The sequence below is a fragment of the Hermetia illucens genome, chromosome 3 (assembly GCF_905115235.1).
Source record: "Hermetia illucens chromosome 3, iHerIll2.2.curated.20191125, whole genome shotgun sequence".
NCBI classification, from domain to species: domain Eukaryota; kingdom Metazoa; phylum Arthropoda; class Insecta; order Diptera; family Stratiomyidae; genus Hermetia; species Hermetia illucens.
In genome coordinates, this window is record NC_051851.1 from 47,779,493 (window position 1) to 47,803,759 (window position 24,267).

General features: G+C 41.1%; 2 protein-coding genes across 7 annotated transcripts; one reads left to right on the forward strand and one right to left on the reverse strand.

The window, feature by feature from the left end:
• Positions 1 to 604: 604 nt before the first annotated feature.
• LOC119650722 (meiosis-specific nuclear structural protein 1) lies at positions 605 to 24,249 on the reverse strand. 5 transcript variants are annotated; one of them, XM_038053741.1, is made up of 5 exons: positions 24,125 to 24,249; positions 8,339 to 8,746; positions 1,344 to 2,216; positions 891 to 1,279; positions 605 to 830 (listed from the first exon to the last, which is right to left on the reverse strand). In XM_038053741.1, exons 2-5 carry the CDS (start codon positions 8,351 to 8,353, stop codon positions 701 to 703), a joined length of 1,407 nt encoding a protein of 468 aa, XP_037909669.1. In that variant the 5' UTR covers positions 8,354 to 8,746; positions 24,125 to 24,249; the 3' UTR covers positions 605 to 700. The 5 variants fall into 5 exon arrangements, with proteins under 5 accessions (XP_037909669.1, XP_037909671.1, XP_037909668.1 ...); XM_038053743.1 differs by lacking the exon at positions 8,339 to 8,746 and having other exon boundaries at positions 24,125 to 24,243; XM_038053740.1 differs by lacking the exon at positions 24,125 to 24,249 and having other exon boundaries at positions 8,339 to 8,776.
• On the forward strand, positions 7,558 to 18,004 carry LOC119650724 (inositol polyphosphate 1-phosphatase). Of its 2 annotated transcripts, XM_038053748.1 has the most exons (5): positions 7,558 to 7,915; positions 7,983 to 8,105; positions 15,452 to 15,596; positions 15,658 to 16,272; positions 17,808 to 18,004. In XM_038053748.1, exons 1-4 carry the CDS (start codon positions 7,709 to 7,711, stop codon positions 16,269 to 16,271), a joined length of 1,089 nt encoding a protein of 362 aa, XP_037909676.1. In that variant the 5' UTR covers positions 7,558 to 7,708; the 3' UTR covers position 16,272; positions 17,808 to 18,004. The 2 variants fall into 2 exon arrangements, with proteins under 2 accessions (XP_037909676.1, XP_037909675.1); XM_038053747.1 differs by having other exon boundaries at positions 15,658 to 18,004.
• Positions 24,250 to 24,267: the final 18 nt, after the last annotated feature.

The following is a 24,267-nucleotide window of genomic DNA, read 5'->3' on the forward strand; positions in this document are numbered from 1 at the left end:
ATGCGAATATAGCTAGTCGGCCTTCATTGTTTAGATGCGGTTAAGGCCATTATAGATAGATTATAGATCCTATGTAGTTGTTTGCAGTTGTTTCGAACGAATGTTTCGGAAAAGTAACAATTTTTTTTTATTTGTCGCCGATGCACGTTGTAACGAAAGTTGACGTTTGGGAAGACAAGAATGGCCATACAGATTGACTAAAGTTATCCTAACAGGAAAGTTGACGGTGTAGCTCCACTGAAGTGTTTCGTGTTTGCATGCTTCGGTGCTAGTTAGGCTCGAAAATGTGAGAGGGAGATGAATACTTCAGTCCCCTTTACGTCATGTATAAAATTTCACGTACCTTATATTGTGAACCCATAGCCATGAGGGAGAATCGTGAAAACTTATGTCAACGAATTCGTATGCCTCGATAGAGGAAGAAAGATCCACGCCGGATCACATCCTCGACCAATGCATCTTTTGCCTCAAGAGTCGGTGAAGCGGAGGGATATGGAAATTTTACCTAGGAAGAGGTATCTCTGACTGATGCAAATGAACGCATGAATAAATGGAATAAGACATGAATTTTTATTCTTTTCCCAATGCAATTATTAGTCTGGAGTTATTTTATGAAATACATTGAATTTATTCATTATTCTATGTCTACAAATTTCAGTACAATAGGTGCTCATAATAGTCATAAAGTTATCACAAAACGCTATGTTATCGGTGGCAATGGTAAAAATTCTCTATCGCTCTCCCTTAAAATACCTGGTGGCAAGAAACCCATAAGTTCTGTTGCATGTTCCTTGAGCATAAGAATGCGTTCTTCTTCAATAAGTTGTCTCCTAAAGTGAAAAGTAAGCATAGATATAAGTTTGTACGAAAAAAAGTAATTTTGGACTTACATTCTATTCTCTTCTGCGAAATCATCATCACGTTGCTTAACCAATAATGCAACCTCCTCAGCGCGTCGTTTTTTCTTCTCATCAAGACAATTTTGTATTTCTTTCCTATGCTCCAGGATTTTCCGTCTGCGTTTTTCATTTGATAAAAGCTCCAATTTGTCACGTTCAGCAAGCAGTTGCATTTGCTCTTCGCGGAAGATGCGATCCTCTTCCTGTTGGCAGAACTTCCTTCGAAGGTTGTCGGCCTTTTGTTCCGCAAGTTGAAGACGCACTTGAATGCGTTCTCGTAGTTGCTTCTCTAGCTTCTTGCGTTGTTCTTCATCTACACGCTGAGAATATTCCGCGACCAGTAGATTTTCAATCAATTCTTGACGTTTCATCTTCGCGTTCTGTAATTTAAAAGGGGATTCTTATATGTAAGTTATTCGTTTATGAAGAAAAGTTTATAATTACATAAAGAGCAGCAACTTCATTTCCAATCCTGTCGCTGATTTCCTGCCGTTTTAGCTTCATTTCCTGTTTCTCACGTTCGCGAGCAGCTAGTTCCGCCTCTCGTTTTTTGAGGAATTCGGCCAATTTAACGTCTTCATCATCCGTAATCTGTTTGTGTTGTTCCCGCCATGATTTCTGCATACACAGGAAATCTTGAATATCCTTTCTGAATTGCGTTTGCCGTTCTGCTTTCTCTTTCAATTCAGCCATTTCTTCTTCAATCAACTTGCGGCTAATTTCATCCAAAATTTTCTTTTCTTTAAGAAATTCTTCATATTTCTTTGCACGTTCAGTTGCTCGTTCGGCAATTTGTTCAATCATCTCTTCGCGAAAATGTTTTTTACGTTTCCTCTCCTCCTCCAACTGCATCTGCCTGTACTCTGCATCTTTTATCCGAGCAGCTTCTAGTAAGTTATTTTCTTGTTCACATAGTAATTTTTCTTGCTGGCGAATAGCTTCTCTCTCGGCTATCTGCGCGGCCAATGCCTTGCCAGTGTACGCTGCACGTAATTTCATTTCAAGCTGTCGCAACTCTTCGTTATTTTCACGAAGTTGTTGGCGTCGTTTTTGCTCAATAAAATTCCGCCGTTTGTTGTCAACAAGTTCCATTGCAAGTTTTGATTCTTCTGTAGTTTGCTTGGAGATTTCTAGAGCTTGTCGGGCGGCCAATTGCACGCCCTTTTCGATAGCTTCTTCTCGACGCTGTTCCTCTAACATTCCGCGGAAGAAATTCGAAATGTTAGAGCCTCCAGCTCTAACTGTGTCCTGGAAGTAATTTGCTGGGTTTTGAACCATTGGAGGATCCTTTGTAGTTTCCATGGGTAATGCTTTCGCCTGTTGACGATATTTAGAAAGTTAGTGACAACTTTTAAGAAAATATTACGAAATATGATATGCAAATCCTGGATCTAATGCTTACTAGAAGCACTATCTATATGTAATTGTTTAGCTTAACTTTCTAAGATTCATATAAACAAATCGTCCTTGAAATTAACATCAATGAAGTTATATACGGTTGCCATTTACCCCTTAATAGGAGATATCGCGTGAACCACGTCTACGTGCTATCGTTCGCGGTTCGCTGAAATGCGTTTCAGCTCCTTCCAGGACCTCTCATGACGCGTACAGGACCTTGGTTTTGTTGGTGTTTACCTTCCCATGATCATTGAAAGCCGAGATGATAGCTCTTCTATTGGAGGAACAGCCCGTATTCGCCTGTTACGGTGACTAGCAATTTCTTCTACAAGAGAACTTCACCGGAGGTTATACGATTAACAATCGTTGTGAAGTGCTCTCTTCACCTTTTCAGCTGCTCGTCATCGCAAATGAGGAGTCGGCCGTTAACGTTAACAAATGCAAGGAAGGATGATGGATAGATTAGATGGTAGGACATGTACATTATTTTTCAACACATTTTCCTTTTTAATGGACTTGGTCCAGCGGTCCACAATTTTGCGGATTCTTTAAAAGGACAAGATTTTTACATGACTACAGTTTTAGTGCACGGAAAGAAGGGCGCGTTATGACGAAAGGGTAAATACATAAGTTGAAAAAAGAACTAGGTTTTCTTCCTTAAATAGTCTAGGACCACGTGTCTCCTTCCTCAGTGCTAGTACCTAATTAGTCCTAGACTAAGATTAATTAGCTACTAGCACTGAGGAAAGAGGCACGTGGTCTGCGAAATTATTGTATGCGGGAAAAGGAAAAAAACCTAGTTCTTTTTTCAACGTATATACAAATTGTAAAAAAAAACATGGACATTAACTTCAACTTAGGGTAGATACATTTCAAACCTCGCTAAGGTAGAGAAAGAAAACATAGAAGTAGGGAAACCAGTTTTGTGAACCACTACGAATTCTACAGCCAGCCCATCAAAAAAACCTGACCATTTCTAGATAAATATCACGATTAGTCTCCCATTGAGCAGCTTATTTAGACTAGCGTCATCGTCTATATTTAGATTGTTAATGTACAGACAGATGAAGTCCTTTGCAAGGTAAGGCGAATACTAGTCTCTGGGAGCGTCCAGACACGCTCCATGCAATTTGTGTTGGCAGAATTCCTTGCACTCAACTTAGATTTATTGTCAAAGGATGTAAAGTTAACGAAGATACAAGAAGGCAGAAAAAAAAGATCACGGGGTTAATGTGAATGCGCGCAATTGTATTTTTAAGCCAGCTTAGGCCTACGAATTGTGAAATGCCTCACAGTGATTTTTGGGGAATATAGATAATTATTTGATTCGCTTGCATTCTCCTCTAACAAAAGAATTGCGATCCCTGCGCGTTAGTTTCTTTGATTCGCTTGCACTTTGCACTACCTCACAAGAGAACTGCGGTCAATACGCTCTTAATGCGCAGAGGAAAGGAGCACCCCCACCCCGCAGCTAGAAATCTTTCTCAGGTCCTCAAAGAATGGTTTACCTAGTCTCTGTAGCCTGGCTCTAGTTAAAGCTAGGCAAACGCGCTTGAGGGTTTCTCCTTCTATTCCGTAGATTCGGTAATGAGAATTATAGGGTACGACGAGCCTGATGGTAGCGTCCCTTGTAGATTAATGCCCAGTGCAGGCCGCCGTAATTCTACATTACACGCATTTAGTACAAGAGCTCTTGCGATAGGTTCTTCTTTTAGTCGGGCCAAATCCTACTAGACTTGGTGCAGCCCGCGGTTGCTAAGTAGTGGGTTAAGATCCCCCCTTCCAGTCGCAAGCGAGATTTAAATTGTGTGCACCAAGTTGCTGCCAAGAGCAGAGCCTCGTCTGAATCTGATAGGCCGCTCATTCCGCACTATTTTCCTATGACCAGAAACCCAGAGGAGGATACCAATACCACCAATCTGAAGGGTGTTGCCACCAGCCTGGAGGCTTTCGGTCAAAATGGCTGTGTTATGCTTGATTCGTCGGTAAAGTATACGGTCCTCCACTTTGCCCTGGTTGGAATGTCGACAAAAAAGCTGCTCGTGTTCGTTCCGCTTGTCATTGGCGAAGTTCGTAGTTAATGCTCACAGTTCCGGAGGAATTTCATCTAGGCTGGCACTATGGCTGTAGGGGTTTGCTGTCTAACTTCCGGAGTCACAGCGCGCTACAGCGTATTTAATGTGGAAGTGCAAGGGGAGGTGTAGACGTATATTGAGCGCATCTGCCGGGCAGGACTGCAGAGCCTCGTAGAACCTGCACACGTGCTCCTTTAAATCGTATTAAGTTTCGTTCTATTGTACTTTTGGTCAGTGCCTAGCATCTTACAATAAAACCGTACATTAGCATGGGACGAGCCACGGCTCTGAACATCCAAAGAACTATTCTCGGCCGAAGACTTCATTTCCTTATAAAGTTCCTCTTGCAGGTGTAGAAGGCTACACAAGCCCTCTTAACCCTCAGATCTATGTTCAATCTCCAATTTAACTTCTGATCCAGGAATATACTCAAATACTTTACATTGGTGGATAGAACCAGCCTTCGTTCATTTAGCAACGGGAGGTCGAATTCGGATACCCTTTGCTTGGTGGCGAATAGCATCAGCTCCGTTTTGGTTGGATTTATGTCAAGTCTGCATCTTGCAGACTACAGCGCTGTTTCCATGATTTCACTCACAATGGAGGGAAACATCCCTGACACAGGCCCCTTCACATCGACTCTATCTAATATGCGTAAAATGTCGTCCATCACTATCAACTAGACTACTGGAGAGATGGGGCCACTCGTACCTCTGCTCATAGCTCTGGTCAACTAGCTACCTCCCAGATCAGACCGGATTATCCTTCTTAGCATGGATAGTATCCAATGCGTGATTTAGGCGTGCCGAGGCTTGGAGAAGGGCGTTCCCTCCATAGTTGTCCTTAAGTTAATGACGCGCTCTAGGGTCTTCAATACGAAAGAGGGGATACTGATTGGTCGGAAGTGCTAAACGGACTCACGACACTGCTTGCCAGTTTTCTCTATGAAAACCATGCGTGGGTCTCCAGGAGTGTGGCACGTCTCCAAAAGAGAGACAATTCCGGTACATCTCGATAAGCTACGGTACAACGATTTCTTCCTGCTTCTGGAGCAAGTCTGGCAGCTATAATAATGAGAAGGATCTCTGGACAGACTCTCCAGTTCTCCACCCTGAAAATTCGATTGTCGGTTAGTAGGGTGACATCAAGAACCTCCTCACAGCTCGTCTTCGCGCTGGGAAAATTGAAGTTTGTTGTACTGCGTCTGTTACACACCGATAGATTTGTGTTAATAATAAAATCAAAGGAAAATTCATCTCTTTTGTTCCCCAGAGCGTATGCCTTGCCGAGAAGATATACACGTCATCTGCTCCCGCCTGCTCCGATTAGACAATGGAAAAGTCGCTGGAACACAAATCCGGGCACAGAGAAGCGTGCAGGCTCTTACTGGCGAGGATACATGCAGTCCGACGACGTACCAAACCGGGAGTCCAACACTGTGTGTTGGAACCCCACCGCCCCCCCCCCCCCCCCCAAAAAAAATAATCCGCCTATTCTAGTCCTTTCAGAGACTCTCCAGTTATGCGGAGCAGGAAAGGTTGCTGTGCACCTGGGTTTCCTCCTCCTTGATAGTCATAGGGTTTTAAAGATGCAGGGTGTGGACGAGCTTGTCCTTATCCATACGGATCTTCGACAATGAGCCGACTCCTGAGTTCGCATCCAATTTAAAATGAACTAGACCAGCTGGGGAGAATAGTTAACTCATTTTGTTGGTCCGCGGGCTACTTTTTTTGGGCTAAGCACCCACATTTTTACGACGACTGACAGTTTCGTCCAGGGTAGAAGCAGTTCATCACATACTGCCTCAGATCTGCTTTGGGACCAGCGCGATCGAAATCGGCTACATATGGTAATCGCTTCTCTTTCTAACCGCAGACGATGTAGTTGCAAATTACATTCAAACTGCTTTTGTTCAGGGCGCATCCCCTTTGATTTTTCATAGACATACAGACTAGACAGACATTTTTTTTTACGGGTTGGTCCGACAAGTAACTACTTATTTAGTTGACGTGGAGACTGTCTTTGGTAAAGCTTAAATATTGAAGTGAAGTGACTGACAATTGTGATGCACATGAACTGCTCCTCATGATAATGACTAAAAACATCAGCCACAAAAAAATTGTGTTAGTAAATATCTAAAGATGTATCTAGGCCTTTTTAAGGTTGATCAGGTTTATTTTCGCAAGAGAGGACCACAAACCGTACTCTATATAGTCAGTTTTTTATCAGTGTGCCATAATTCAGTCCATCAAAAATTGAAGAGTAACTCGACCGACATGTTCAGTATCAACAAGACGCCAAAAGAAGCTTTTGTAGAATGCATTTAAGAGGGTTGTTAGTTTTTATGTGTATATTTTGAAAGCAGAATATGTGTTGAATATGCTGAAGAAATTTTAGACCAAAATTCAAAATATTTATAGTTACAGAAAATAGAAAAGAACGCACCATGTTGACGTGCATACAAAATAAAAACTTTAAACGCACTTTTCTTGAAACCACATATTTCCAACTGGTAAGCACCACAAGTAAATTCTGTTCAACCAATCGGGATGAAATTTTGACACATTCTACACATCAGTAGTTCTGATCTGAACCGTGATTATGAATTTTCGTTAAAATTTTCTTCTTTTTATTCTAATGAAAAACTGACCGTGTAGGGTAGGTCTAAGGTATCCACGCTTTTAAGGGTAGCAATTTAGAATTGTATGTCTGAAATGTTGCTCCTTTCGCTTGGTTGCTATGCATTCTAAATCCACCGAGTTGTATACACATTTATTCTCACACAATTGGTTCTTTGACTTAAAAAATCGAAATTATTCTAAGACTGCAACAATAAAGCATGACATTTACTTGATTATTCATTATTGAAGTCAAGGAATAGTTCCTTTCTTTTCGTTCGATGAATGAAAGGATAAATTTAATTTGTTGATAATTCACATTGTCGACTTACGTGCCCAATATTTTTGGGAGCCGCAATGAACTGTCACTGACATTGAAAATATATTCTTTCACGCGTCCTAAAACAAAATCACTTCCACAGAAAACCACCAAAATTTCCAGGAAAATTCCCACGCAACAAAACACTCTAACCTTACCATTTCCATGAATTGTTTGTATCTTCAAAATAGATTCCAAGTTTCGCGCCAACAACGACAAAAAATCAATATTTCGAAATAATGACTTGTCAAACGAATTCTATGCGTAACTCTGCTTACCCCTTATACAATTCTCTATGTATACTACTCCAGTAGAATCAGAATCACTTTAGTGCTATAAATATCAATATCTTAATCAAATTTAAACCATCTTGTGAAGTTCGTGAAGCATACGGAAAACATGTCGCGAGACTTTCTGAAAACGCTGATGAATTGTTCGGAAAAAGCTGCGAATATTGCGCGGAAATGTAGAGCTGATGAACACTTACTTGCGCTATTGGTCGAGGAGAAGTCCGCGGACGAAGCAAATCCGCGATTCATAAAGGACTTTAAAACACTTGCTGACGTCCTTATTCAAGAGACCATTCGGTATGAGGTCGGGAAGTTGGTAAGATCTTTGAAAATAAGTTTCCCTATTGAGTTCTGATATGGAAATATTTTCTTATTTTATTCAGTTTCCGGAAATGGTTGGTAACATCAATGGGGAGGAATCAGCTACGTTTACAAACACTTTGGGCGAAAGCGTAACCATAGCAATTGGAGAGAATGCACAAGAAACAGCTGCTTGTTTGGAAAAGGTACATGATACGCATTCGTATATATGATTGCGAATTTTCTTCCGAAAATCTTGCCAATTAAAGTAAAACTCTGGCGTTGGCTTAGAACAACAGATTCTCTACCTGATAACAACTATTATTATGATAAAACAGAAAAAGGTTCCAAGTGGAAATTCAAACAACAAAAATTTAGGGCCAAAATCCCATACGGAAATAGCAATACAAATAAAAACAATGAAGTTCCAGATAATTACCGAAGAGTTAAACATATCCTGTGTTGCTTCTATGGTCTGCTTGTCTTCCTGCCTGCCAGATTTGCTTTCCTCATAGACGGTGGAGCTTTCACAGATTTAAGAATATTTTCACCACACTAAAAATTTTCAAATGTGAGGCTTGGAAAAATCAATTATATTTTTAGATACCCGGGGAGAACGTTAGGTCATTCGAAGCTGTCAACTAGGGTATTACGGAATGTATACCGCCCCCGCAGAGTTCGTAATCTATATTTTCGTCACGTATCACATATACGAAAAAGCTGCGACAATCCTGGGGCTGTGTATTTTTAATCCGCTCTTAGTCATGGGGATTGTGAATGTGGAAAAGGTAGCCCATTAGACTACATGTTTCTGAAGCACGCCTGCATAGCGTTCCTCCTTTAATTCCTGAAATTAAGCAGATCAAAACTTTAATGAGGTGAGTTCACACATCCTTCTGCAGCCAGACTCTCTTAGCTAACGAATTCGTAGAGACCCAGACACTAATACAGAATGCAGTGAAAAGGAACCACAATATCAGTGAATCCATTCATGTGATACCTCTGGAACACAGTCTGTACATTTTCAGTCAAATTTGCATTTTTTTAAACAATTTCATGTTTTTCCTAAGCAAATTCGTATTTTTTCCAAATAAATTCTTAAATTCTCAAACAAATTCGTACTTTGCCCAACCAATTTCGTATTCTCCTCACCAATTTCGTACAATGTACGAGTATTATTTCATATTTGTGATTGGCTTTGGACATACGTTTGGAATACGTGCGGGCCATGCATTTACAACGTTTACTAGTCGCGTCAACTTACAGAGGATGCAGAGGATGGTCAATAAATGGATTTTCATCTAAGGAAATAATATAATATATAATATTTTGGGAATGGATTTCACGAATACACTTCTGTCAGTTTCCTCATTTTTTATTGACAGAACGTACGTAAGGTAAAAGTGATCGTTCCGCGAGAGAGACTATAATTAACGCTATAGGGTGCGGTTTTACCACCATAACTCCCAAGAACGTGGCTGTTATGAGGGCGCCAGTGTAAAATCTAGCAGGCTTTGAATATTAGTCCGGGCCTGTGGAGTTCACGAAGGACAACACTTCTCTTGTCTTACAGTTAGTGTTTTCTTGTGCCGGTTGCTTGGATCTGGTTAGAGCTGGTCAATTGCAAAAAAAAATGCGTAAAGATGTCCACTGCAACTTGGACAGCATTATCCGATATGCGGAGCCTGGCGACACTGTCTCTTATCCGGAAGTGTCGTGAGTGTGCGCCTGAATTAATCAGGTAGGTAGGTAGGTAGGTAGTGCGACCAGATTCTTTTCCTCCCCACCGGGACGCAGTCGTGAAAGAAATCTCTTCGACCAACTTGTCGATCTGTTCGTTCCCTTCTATATTCCAGTGTTTGCGACACCAGAGCGGAGAGATTTATTAAGAACCGTCTGAACTGCTCAGTTTGCCTTTTTATTGACTCACCAGTTTTGAGGAATTATAAAGCTTTGTGGCGGATTGCATTTCGCTTAAAAAGTGGATTATTCCTCATCCATGAGCTTGTGAGACTACAACTCAGATATGTTGTGTGTATACCAGAACATTTTTGCCCTAATCCAACAGCGCGCTTTGGATCCGTGTCGGTGAAAAAGACAGTGTCGTAACGTTGCGACATATTGCTAGTCTTTCACTTCACGCTAGTTGGAATTCAGTAGCGAAACTCCTTGTGAAACTTAATCTATATGTAGCATAGTCTGTTGTAGCTGTAGCATCTGTTTCTCTTCTTATGATTTCTTTTTATTTTTATATATACACTTGATTTAGAAGCTACTCATTCCTTTCTTCAGTGGTTTAGTTTCTAAATTATTGTGAAGGAAACAGGTTTATACAACTCTATAAGCCCATATTTTCGCCAATAATTTAGTAGCGAAAGCACTGAAGAAGGAAGTGAGTAGCTCCTAAAATACGTAGTTGCATAAAAATAAAAAAAAAAATGCAGGAAAAAAGCTGCATATTTCTATCAGGTTAAAAATGTAGTTAGTTCCCAGAGTCGGATAACACAATATGATACAATGTATTTGACATGGAGGTACATTGGAATGAAGTGCAAGAATACGTTGAGCGGTAAGTCTCCACAGGATCCTGTTGTACTCCCTCCTCAGCGCTGGTTGCTATACAAGGATCGGACAAATTAAGACTGTGTACATCTACAGAACCATTTTCGGGCGAAGCACCTATTTTATAAGTGACTTTTTACAAGCGAAGGAAGCTATGTCGACCTTCTTAACCCACAATTCTAGGTTTGGTCTGTTTAGTTGCGGGAAGTAGAACAAGGATAACTTGTCCTAGTGGTGAATTAAATCAGTTTTGGAATTTATGTCAAGTCCACATCCGGTGGTCCGGGAACTACTTTTTCAGCCCTTCCTGCAAAATCTTACTGATAACGACATCCAGAGTAACAATACCATCACACCGTCGGCATTCGATATACGCTTCTACCACTTATTGAGCTACCTTAGAATTTTAACCATAACTATAAGAATCAGAGAAAAGGCGGCGCATGAGGGATCTTTCCATTCATGCCGCCTTTCATATTGACTGGATGTGGTCTATTGAGAGTTGAAAAATTGCGATCTTTCCAGAATCTTCTTTAATTGACTTTAGGATTTCCAGCGCAAAGGAGGTAAAACTGATTGACTTAAAATTCTTCACGGACTTAAGGTTATCTTTGCCGATCTTCGGTATGAGAGTGAGAGAGTGCGCTTCTCGAGAAATGTGGTACGTGGCTGAGTACAAGACAACTCCGGTATATCTCCAACGGCCACGAAACAACCCTATTCTGCTGTATCCGCAGTACAGCTACTGTCACCTCGCCTAGTTCAGGAGGTTTCTATGTTGAGAAATTGCATATATTTTGATTTTTTTTCGAAAGAACCGATACGATGTTTTCTGGTGGCCGAGGCTGCATAATCTTCGAAAGGGGCTCTAACCCACAATCGTTCTCCTTTGGGTACCTTTTGTCTGAGTTTCGCCAGAAGATTACCTTATAAATCACTGATTTTTTTTGGGAAGAATAGGTTCCTATGCCCTCTTGTCAAAATACTGCTTAAGCTTTCAATACTGCAGTTCTTGTATGGCTGCTAGTATTCATATTTCTAGAAAAATTTTGAAGACCTCCATATTCAGCCTTCTTAGATTAGACCATTTCCACCAGATTCCACCATGGTGGTAGTGCCTTTTTACTGCGCTTTAATAGTCAGGGGACTTTAAAGGCGACATCCATTGCCTGCTTTAAAGTTTTCACGTTTCACTCCAGTTCGTTTATGGTGTAGATGCTACTAAGTAGAGAGAAGTTTAGCCTGACTAAACTTCCTCTAGTTAGTCTACTTAATATTCAGACTAAATACTACACAATTGCGATCTGAGAAAGATCTCTCATTGACCACTCCCCAGTTCTCCATTCCCCATTGCCAGCAAATAAAGTAATATCATATTCTCCCAGCGCTCACAAATCATTGAATTTTGAAAATAGTTGGCGTACTACCCCTGTTACATGCCGATAGGTTAGTTCTACTCTTCTTCTTCTTTAACCTCTGCCCCATTCAGTAGTGCAGTCGTTCGCCTTGACCGAATGTCTCGGTTTGAGTGGAGTTATGAGGCTCTCAAATTAATATCTAGCATATCAACTCATTGTTACTTTGGTCGTTTCCTATTGACTGCGGTTATCAGGTTAGCTAGTGAGTTCTCGTTAGCGCGAATTACATGACTATACCATCGAAGACACCACTTTACCACTGAAGTTGCTCGTCTTCTTACATAAGACCTTATGCGTCGAATTTTTCTCCCGCATTACCGTTGACGGTCGAAGATGCGCATGAATTTTGCTTCAACATCATATTTCGGACCTGGGAGTTGAATCTTCTGTATACAGTCTTCTTGCTGCAACTTTATATCGATTGCGGTTGTCATAATTTGTGTGATCATAGTGGGTTACACCACTAATCTATCCCAACATCTTCGTCTTCATTGCCGCGAGCAACTAGCGAACGCTAGTTGTCATTCAAGTTGTGCAGATGCGTGAAATAATTTCGTAATTTCAATCACTCAGTCCTGAATAGGTCGTTGCCACTGACAGTAATAGAGCCTAGGGCCATTCGGACAAGTTGCTCCAGATCAGCTTTGTTGTGAGTCGCTAGAAAGATATCGCCTGCATAAGGCAGTGTATAGAACGCTGGATGTTGGCTGTCCCGTGTGATAGTTTTCATGACAAGAACAAAGAGGAATGATGAGAAGACCCTTCTTAGATGAACACCAAATGAGATACACAATGGTTTTGATATACCTGCCACACCTCGACCGGTAAGGAAATATTATACAATCCAGCGTACGAGTTCAATTGGCCCAAAATGTTGCCGCAATATATACAAGATGAACTTGTCTGCGAACGGTAAAATTTACTAATTTACATCCACAAATGTATTGTAGAAAGGGCGACGCTTCCTACAGTGTTTCTCTATGAGCAACCTCGCAGCCTGTATGTCGTTAGTAATTCTGCAGTTCTCGGCAGAAACAGCTTAGTTCGCGGTGATTTAAACCATGTTGCGAAAGTGGTTGTCAAAAATGTACTCAAAAATGCTCACGGTATTAAAAAATAACCGAATGGGACGATGAGTTGAACATTATGCTGCTCTGCCTTTCTTTTCCCATAACCGAACGATTGTCTTTTTTTGTCAGTCAGATCTACCTCCTCAATAATGCGATTGAAGAACTTACTAAGTTAGAGGTTAGGTTAGTACTGTTATTATAATAGAGTCGAAAAAAACACATATTGTTCTTTAAATTTGTCACTAATCCGGGATATCTACGCGTATAACGTTATTTTGGGAGCCATGCGAAATATCAGGGTATGCGCAAATATATCGAGTTTATTCCTAATTTAAAGGACGATTTCCTTTTTTTCGTTAAACAACTAGGACAACTCACATGAATTCACAATAACGAATCGCCTCGTTGGTTGATTTCTATTTGCACCATAGTGAGTGCCTTGCATCGACATCGCCAACAAGTTAGTTTTCTTCGCTGCGGTAAAAACAGGTGAATACTGTCCCTCTTCCCGCGATGTCGATCGATCGTGAGCTTTGTAAGCCAATGAAACATACAAGTGGTCTGCTGCCACCAATTCCAATCTGAATACGGCCAAATCACTGGAGTCTAGAATAGAACGCAGAGAATCATATAAGTCCTTCTTAGTAAGAATACAGGCTCTGAACCTCCCCCGATCGACATATTTTTGGTTATACAATATGTTCTACTGTTTGTTCTGGAGCCCTTTTATTGCCATATCTCACCTAATCCAGCGCTCTTGAATATTGATCTATACTACAATCTCCAAATTTTCATCAACTCATGTTTATGTTGTGTCGTTGGACTACTTGGGGCTGAGACTACACCTAATGGAGAACTACGCATGGCGAAGATCAGGGAGTGAGCATAGAAGTTTCTCGGAATGAAAACTAAAGCAAGCGCTGGACACACAATCCGCTTTGACAGTGACAATTGGAGGGTATCTGCGTGCACAAAGTCGTCGCAAAGATAATACCTAAAGTAATCCTGGAACGCATCAAAGAACATCTCGAAAGCTTGATCGGCAGAGAGCCGGTTAGTTCCCGCTCTCGATTGTCCTCCATTGACCACATCAACACCCTGCGGATGATTTTGGAATAATGTGCGAAGGCCAGATCTTCGCTTCACCTGCTTTCGATCGATTATCGAATTCAAGAAGGCTTCCTACAGCGTGAAAAGCGTCGGAGGACGGCGTTTTGGACGAACTAATAGATATTATTAGAGCGACACATTATGGCGCAAAATTTTACGTGCTGCACCGACGTCAAATCTCAGAGGAAATTGATGTCAAAAATGAACACCGGCAAGGTTGCCTCTTGCATCGCACACTTCCTGTGTGCATTAATTCCCAGAGCATCGAAGGTTCAGATCAATTTGTATATCTAGTAAGCGTGGTTTCTGTTGATTGTGGCTTCGAACTGGTTGCTGCTCGGCGCATTAACAGCGCTAGATCCGTCTGCCTATATTGGGAAATGAAGTTATCTCAACACCAAGATCAAGTTGAGAATGTTCTGTGATAATGTTCTTTCTATATTGTTATATGAGGGTAGTACGCGAAAAATGATCGCTATTGTCACTGAAAGGCTCCAAGCCTCTGTGAACGCTTGTCTGCGACATATCATCCGGGTACCCTGACCTGATACTATTTCGACACACAGGCCTGTTACCCGTGGGCGATGTGATCGGAATACGGAAGTGGCAGTGAATAGGTCATATATTGAGGGACGGCAATTACAATGCTGGCTACGTCATGCAGTGGAACTCATGGTCATAAGATGGAAAATAGATGAGGAGTCTGGGGGTCTAAGAAAGTGCTAGGGGGGGTTGAAACGCATTCCAGCAATTGATAACGATCACTGGATTATGTTGTGAAACTTGCTTCCTGGGTTCCATGCGAATAATCTTTCAAGTATAAGGAAGACCGCTTGAACAATTGCGTTTCACACCTCAATAGACAAAAATACGAAGTTTTTTTCCTATTTGTTCACTGGAGATGAGAAGTGGATTGGTTAAGACAATGTAAATCGCCCTGAAATCTTTCGGGAGAAGAGCGAAGCACCGTCTTAACATCAAGAGCAAGATTTGGATATCGTTGGATTTCTTCCGAGTTTTATAAAAAGGGGATTTTTTTTCGCTGTCTTACCGTTGTCGTAACTTATGCATACAACCAATACTTTACTTGATTCGTAAATAGAATCGTTTTCATCAAAAAGCGAATACATTCTATCGTGATTCGCACGCATTCAGAAGAATGAACTGCATGCACACTTCAGATTTAATAAATTTTAATGAGAGCTGACACTTAACTTCAATTGTTGATCTAACTGCTTTCAGCGAGGAGTAAGGGCTTTAAAGTATCCTTGGGATGGTTTTTCATTAGTCATTATTATTCCAAGAAAATTTAGTCCATGGAATGTTTTAATTGGAAATCAGAATCATCTTTTCATTGTCATTTCATAAATTTTAACATAATTCATTTGATAGGTACTGAATCAAAACAAGCTGGCGGCTGAACTATTAGCAGAAGAAGTTCATAGAGAGGTAGAATATATTGGATCTGGGCCAACAATGCCAATGGCACCTAGTGACTTAAACTACAACAAAATTGGAATTTGGATTGATCCCATCGGTAATATTTCCTTTTAAGAATCTAAACAAAAGATAACACAATTTTTTATGATATACCGTAGATGCTACCGCAGAATATATAGCTGGCGAAACAGTATTTACGAATTTCCCAGGAATAACATCAACTGGTTTGGATTGCGTTACGATCCTCCTAGGGGTGTTTAGTATTCAGAATGGATACCCTCTAGCTGGCATAATTAACCAACCATTTGGCGAAAAAATAGGAGAAAATAAGTATGCCAGCAAAGTATATTGGGGTGTTTCTTTGGGTAGTTTTTCGGCGAACAATATTCCCCCACCAGCTCCTTTGCCGAAAAAGATCGCCGTGCTCTCCGGATCTGAGAACCCTGAAGTAGTTGAAAGGATCAAAAGCTTAGGCTACGAAATTGCGGTTACTGCAGGAGCTGGCCATAAAGCTTTGAAGGTCATTTTAGGCGAAGCTAATTTATATTTATTATCCAAATCTAGTACATTTAAATGGGACACTTGTGCTCCACAAGCAATACTACAATCGCTCGGTGCTGGTATTTTTGATTTTAAGAAAAGTATAAAGACTGAGCGACTTCAGCCAATAATGTATGATCAAAAAGCAATTCGCTGCAATTTAGGAGGGTTGGTAGCTGTGCGGGATTTAAAACTTGGTATGGAAGTTTTGAAAGTTCTTGCAGCGGATTAAGGTAAATAAATAAGCATTGGACATGCATACACTTTTTGGGTTTTAAACATATCATACGCTTGTGCAAAGCTAGACACTTAATGTAGAATCGCTATAGTCACAAAATAAAGATTATGTTTGATTAGGACTGTTTTGTTAGTTGTGCATACTAGAACGCTTCTGAGAAATCTAATAAGGACATAGATTTTATGTTTGTTTAAATTGGAACATCTGCCTCGTAAAATACTGTAAAAATACATTATGGTTGTGTATGTACTTCTTTTCTCGACTATTGAACACATATTAAACCATATTCCATAGTCATAATCTAATTGCAAACACAAATGTTTAGAGCTTAAAAGTATGTCGTTGTCGGTATTTGTAGTCAACCAAGGAGTAATATTTTATGTAGACTCTAGAAAAATGCAATATGTAGACAAAGAAACCTTAATGTGAAGTGTTATCGTAGATGTTGAAACCAGTCTAGAAAAAGTCAGTCATTTCATAAAACTATTATAATGACCGTAATTTTGGATTCGTTTTTGAATTTTGGAAGAACCTTAGGCACAGTTTTAAAACGTAGATAGACACAACTTTAGCAACAACAAAGAAACACACGAAAATATTATTTTGTGTGTAACGGCCTATGTAGAAAGGATTAATGATGTCTTCCTTTCATCTGACTTTGTGACTAGAAGCATTCAAGCGTTTTTGTGAAATACCATATGATTAGAGATAAGACAGATGCAGACAACATATATTACAAGTTCTCTTTGTCGGTGACACTTTTAGAGATATTTCAGAATTTGGAGCAGTCTTGCTATGCTAATACTATTCTAGATTTTAGTTTCGATGCACAGCTGTATCGCGAACAAAACAATCTAAACCCACTTTGAGTACAAATGTTGTTTCCTTTGTTTTCGCTCTGGAGCAAGCGTAATTATGCTATGATATCGTAGGAAAGGCTGTGTGGTTTTTTAGCTAGTTGTAGGGTTCAATCATCAAAAACAGTGTGAAATCACTAAGGGCGGATCTATAATCTTGCGTTAGAATTAATGGATAAAGTTGGGAAATGAAAAAAACATTTCCCAGATTGAGTAATGAAATTTCACAATTATAGGCCGAGTTCTATTCATTCATTCTACTCTCATCGTTCTGCAATCTGAAAGTGGACAAGTCTGAAAAATATATCATTTCTTCATGCAGAAATAAAACGGGTCAGACGTACTTAATTTAAAAAACTTGAATGTCAATGATATGTTGTGAAAAAGAGAATGAGGTTAAGGGCTCTGAAGACGGCAGGTTTCCTATATAGTTTCGGGGTAATTTCCATCGAAACATCTGGTTAAAACAATCTAAAAGTTCTAAAAATCCACCTTAAAGTAATCTAAAGACATTTCTTAAAATTTGCTGTTCTTAGATACTCATAGTCTAGTGGTAGTATTATTAAGTAAATGTTGAATGTGATCAAAGTATTTATTAAATGTTATAAATGTATAGACAAAATATCTAAACTCACAGTAGAACAAACCAATAAAACTATCCCGTTTAAAATAGTACTTTCAGCAATCAAATAGTATGTGTGAGATCCATCGAATACAACACAGGGAAGAAAACAAGATAAAAAAAAACATAATGTCAATTCAATCTAAAACAAAATAAAACCGTTAACAAGTGTTCAGACTTTATTGTAATTTGGAAGTTATATTTGATGAAATAAATAGAATCGGACAACTGTATGTTGTGTTAGAGCAGAAGCGTATATTATTTTTGAAGATTCGCAAGTATTCTACCCTTGGGACTAATCATCTTAAGGATGAATTTTGGCCCACAGGGTGGGGTACTGTAATCGCTTATATGAAGTATGTTAGTTGATGAACCTTAGGAGAACTAAAAATACTAGAATACAAGTCCAGCTTTACGCTGACGACATTGCTTTAATCTGTGGGAGCATGTATATGTAACCTATATGATCCAAATTGGACTAAATTAATAGCACTTGACGCAGGAAGGCGGGGCTGTACATGAATCCAACCAAAGCTACCGTAAAATCTTTCACTAGGAAGTGCAAGCTTAATTACCTGAGAGCCATTAGGTTATTAACATAATATTTGGAAATTACACTAGACAATACTCTGGAAGACGCTTGTTGGAAAAATATGTCAGAAAGTTAAACGGCGGTAATCTGGGTAAAAAACTGAATTCAGCACAACAGCAAGGGCATTACACACTGGCCCACTAGAAGTATCAGTGTATCATTGGGCAATGAGGACCTGCACGGTACACTACAGTATTCTGTAGGAAGCAATGTGGTTAGCATTGCGCTGGGATAAGATTATTACCCTGATTTGACTCAGGTACTCATTTACAACTGAGTCGACAGGCATCCGAAGTCAAGTCACGATGCCTTCCGCATGACAATCCAGTGCTCTAACCATTGAGCTACCCGGACACGAATTACTAATACCAAGGAATAATATGACAATGAGTTTTCATTTCGACTGCTTCCCCATTACTCATGTAAAGAATTTGGGGATAACAACATATTAAATTCTTTAAGTGGGACCCTAGTGATACGAAGATAGTACCTAACACGCCCTTGGACGTTTTGGCGGTTATGCCGTCAACTACCAGGTACGGAAGGCGAAGATGTCGTATGGTTTGGACGAACCAACTGAATGAATTTATCGTCCGCGCCTATTACCGTGTCACGGATTTGGAACGGAATCCATCAGGGTACAGATATCGATTTTATGACGCGTTCATAACTCGTTTTCCGGAGCAGAACGTAGTCAATCAATACCGGAAATAATCGAGTTGCCCTACCAACTAGGCAACAAATTTTCCACGAAGTTTCACTTGAGCTCGGTGTAGAGTCTTTAACAAACCGGACTGAACACAGGAGAAACTCGAATACTTCACCTATAAGGCACTCCGTGAACCCAGTAATCAGGGCAGATTTAATAATTGCGGATGTCGACCCAATTCATAATGAGGCTTTGACCGTATTCCAGGACGCATTCACAGAATATGCTGAGATCCTTTCAGACGCTAGGCTAAAGATCCCAAAAATAAAGTTTACTACGGCAACTACGAACAACATTGCTGCCGTTTACAGAATTTTGGCTGATCGTTTGGCTAGCGAGATTACTATGCCAGAGGTTCATAGCCTGGTCTACTATATGTCGTAGTTGCCATATATATAATCAACATCTTGAAACGAATAACACAGAGAGTGCAGGAAAACTTTACCGTTCTGGGTGTTTTGACTCAACAAAAGAATCAAAAAGTTGAGAAAGGAGATTGGTCCTGTCACGCAAGCACTTGTTGGAAATCCATCACAAAGGGTGCACCGATGCGTTGCGAATATCATTGGAAACCCGTCCAATGAGATGCCAATCGAGAAACCCTCGAGGTGCTGAAGCAGAAACTTGCGGTATACTCGAATCGCATCCGTAGGTTTTAAATGAGCTTTTAGCGAAGGCCAGACAACACCTTGTTCTTCCAAACCCAACGGGGATTCTATAAAAATCTCACAAACTCAGTCCGTGAAAGTAACCTCGATCTGGACCAGGAAGAAGACTTCTGGAGAAGTGTTTGGAGCGAAACCAGCCGTTGTAATTTAGAGGCGGCGTGGCTCCCACACCTTATGCGCTCATGCGAGGCCATCCCCGAAATGACCATGCCTGACGTAACTGAAGGTGACCTAGAAACACCCTTAAAAAAGGAAGGTATTTGGAAGGCGCCAGGACTTGATACTCCTTGTTGTGATATTCACAACTTCTGGCTGAAACGGTTCAAGAGCACTCACAGGGTAATGGTAAATCATTTTAATCAAATGATTGCCGATCCGAAATTCCGCAATTTTTAACCGCGGGGATAACTTTACTCATCCTCCCAGGAACAGGGCGCCTCTTGTCCTTCAAAACGTCGACCAATTACTTGTCTCCCTACCATCTACAAGGTCTTCACTGCAGTACTGTGCGCAAACATCTCAAAACATCTTGATGTTCACAAATTGATAGCTGAGGATAAAAAAGGATGCGCAAAAGGCTGTAAAGAACAGCTTATAATCGATATGGTCGCTGTAAAGCAGGCTGTCCACCTAAAACGAAATATCTCGACAGCCTACATCAATTACAAATCAGCCTTTGACTCCATATCACATTCGTGGTTACTACAAGTATTAAGCTTGTACAAAATCAACCCGAATGTGATTCTTCTCCTGAGATGAAGAATTGGAGCACGAAGCTATCGGTATCCTCACAAACATCAGGAGAGATACCAATCAGGCGTAGCATCTTTCAAGGCGACTCTCAAAGCCCACTGTGGTTTTGTTTGGCTTTGAATCCACTATGCCATCTTTTGCATGAAAGTAAAAACGGGTTCCAAGCCAAACATGGCATATTGTTGAAATTTACATTAAATCAGTTAATGTATATTGACGACATCAAATTGGATGTCAAAGACGAGGACAAACTTCGCTTCTTGCTGGACATCTCCATTCAGTTAGGCAGGGATATCGGCACGCAGTTCAGCCCCTTCAGCCTTTCCGTTTTTCAATGTACTTTCAGTGTGATACAGTGGATTAATACGGATTTAGAATCTGTCAATAGACGAGTAAGGGTAGTTCTTGCAAATAACAACATGCACAATAGAGCTGCCGAAAAATAACAGAATTTATTATTTAATTATGACTTTGGCTGGGAATCTTTTCGTTAAAATTCACAGACACAAGCTTATATGTCGATCTACGGTTGGGATGAATAATTTGGGAATCCGCCAGCAACATCCGTAAATACCTTAGTTTCTTTTATTTGTATAATTATCTTGAAAATTGTTTTAAAGATTTGGATCAGCTTGTTTTTAAATAACAGGCATTTCTTCCAAAGGCGGTCGCAAGTCGATTGGGAATGGAAGACAGAAAAATCATTTTATTCTAAATACCCGCAAAACATTTAGACAGTGCGCACAGATTCAGATTCAGTGAAAAGTGCTGAAAACTGTTGGTCGATCACCGAATTCTGGGCGTGTTCATCGTTCGTCAGGATAAACTAGCCACCAACCCAAAAAACTTCGGCACCGATCTGCGAAGCATCAAGTTCACCATCTTTTCGTCTTCAAGGATTTGGCGACTTGCGAATACGTTTTCTGTCGCATTGATGCCATCAAGAAGCAGCTAGAGTGATGAAAAGGTTTGACCCTCGAACGTTCGTCGTAAACGTTAATGTGGTCACAAGGACCCTCTCACCGGCCACCTGAAGCCTGCTCATCTCGAGTGCCATCGTTCGCGGTTACCTGAAATGCCTTCCAGCACCCGATTTCCCGAGACGCTGGCACTCCTCCTCTACCGGGAGAGTGGTTTACATTGCATGGCGTAGTAAGCAATGCAATTGTCACCACATCTTAATGTGTGACCTAGCCACTACCACTTCCGTCTTCCGATCACAGCGCATACGAGTGCCAGGCCTGTGCGCCGACCAAATTCTTCATTTGAACCAGTGTCAGGCTAGTACAATGCAGACAGGTATTGACGAAAGCTTGGTACTTTTGGGTAGTAGTGGAGTTTACTTTGCTTGTGCTACTCTCGTATAGTAACACAGAAAGAAGCCTCAACTTGGTCTTCATGATGAGATAATTGTATTTCCAGATTTTAGACAGGGCAGTGAAAGCGGATCTAGCACTGTTAATGCTTCGGACAACTTCCAGTTCGGTGCCACCGTCGCAGAAACATCGCTTCTCTTGATCGACGTCTTCGATGCTCTGTCCATTAATGCAGATAGGGAGAATGCGATGACCCGTCAGATTGAGAATTTTGGTCTTGTTGGTGTTTATTTCTCCTTCCAAATCCAGAACCATTTGACCAAGGTCCATACCCGGTGAGAAAGCAAACAGTTGTTATCAGCGTAATCGAAGTATTTGAGGAAAGATTTCATCGTCCATTGATCTCCTCAAAGTACTTCGGACAAGACAGCATGAAGAACGGCACCGATATCGGAAGGAAATAATATCAGTGACAAGATGCAATTCTGGCAGACTCCGCTTTCGACCTCAAATTCTTCTGAGATTTTACCTAGGTGCGGCACGTGACATTTTGCTCCATCATATGTCGGTCTTATAAAAACTAACAACTTTCTCTGGAATGCCAATTGCCACACTCAAAGTGGGCCCCTTCTTTGGGATCTTGACTCCTTCTAGTCTCTGGGAAAGCCCAGCGGCTTCACTACGTTTGAGGGCATTGGAGGCTGAAACGATTTCTATTCTGCTTTAAGGAGCAGTCCGCATTCGCATGTTACGTTGACACCTCACCGGATGTGATACGATTAAGAGCCGTGGTGAACCCTTCATCCCATGGAATCTTTCATGATGCGGTATATATTCCTAAAATCATTGTGAACGCTTTCCTGACCTGATTATGCTAAACTTCTTAGGATTTCGTTCGGCACAACAGTTCGAGTGCGTCACGTCCGCCATCACTCGCAGTGCTCAGTAGAGCCTAAAACCCCTTCCGTTTATCGATCTGCTTCCACGATTCCGCAGACAGCTAGAACGCATGACGCCCCTTCGGGATGTGGCCGACGAGAAAAGAGCATTCTTGATTGCGACCCAATGCTTATTGATATTGCCAGGCGGGTAATTTACTATATTTGCTGTTCGATCAGCAAGCTCTCCCACTCGTTCAACAGCTGGATCATACAAGCGGTCGAAGTTGAACTTAAGGAGTCGCAGCTCTCCAACCCTGCGAGATCTGACGGAAGTAATACGTAAGCGAGCCTAAGCGACCATTAGATGATGATCACTTTCGAAGCTGATGTCGGCGTTTCTCTGGTTACACACATCCAGGAAACAACTCTTAAATCTACTGCTAATCGCGAAGTGGTCGATCTGATTGCTCTTATGGCGTCGGTCAGTTGGCATCCAAGTGATCTCATGGCAGACTCCTGCCCGAAGAGTGTGGAAGTTGCACAAATCCAAGAGCCTCCTACGGCTGCCGTTGCGGTTGCTAAGGCCGTGTTTCCCCATCACATGCCCGAGGGAAATGTCAGATCCCACGTTGGTATTCAGATCAGCCATCACGATCACAAAGTCACCTTTATCCTTCTTCACAATATCGGAAGTGTCCATTGGTCCATTGTGGTGATACATAACCAGTTAGAAGCCTGTTAGACACCGGATCTCAAGCGAAGAGAGCGCACATTGCGGTAGCCATCAAAAGCAACCCACTGGATTCGTGTCTGCTACCACTTGGGTTTGCAAAGTACAAAAGTACATTGCCACAAGAGGGAGAGGAATATTCTTCAGAGTCCCATTATCTTACTTCGGATCAGAATGTCCAGCTTATAGCGCTGGAATTCCCACTCAATTTGGAAAAAGCGAGCATTCTGAGGACCCTCGCTACCGTTGTCGAAGAGCATGCGCACATTCCAGAAACCAATCATAGTCCGTTCTCGATAGCCAAAGGTCGTTGCGGTGAGGTCAGCCTCTATCTGAAGCGTTGTTGACGCTTCAGTAGCAAAAAAGTTTAAAAAATTTCAGGTTGCTAGCCCACAAATGGCTATCCCTGCTAGCCGCCTTTTACGACGCTGGGAAGCAGGGAAGGCTTTGAGGGTTTTCTTGAGCCCCAACTCACTGGTGCCTGTCCAATAAGCAACTTTCCATAAGGCAGAAGATCATATAAGAATGTCCCCAAACCGAACAAAATAACTTAAATCTGAGGAGGCGTCTCCTGAAAGCCAATTGTTCGATCAATTACTCATTTCATATTCGTTAGGCGTCCAACCGAAGTCGGGCACACAAATGAGGACTTTCCTCTGGGGAAAAAGCTTTGATGATCGATACATTCGTTAAGTTATTGTAATGAAAAATTAATTTACCTTTCAAATTAAACTATCTTTTCCTATTTCGTGCATAAATTCCATTCTCTTCCGTACTCGTAGGAAAACGAGCGAAACTTTATCATTCAAAAACACATCACCACTCTGCTGAGTGCAAATACAGCGCAACGTCCGCAACCTGT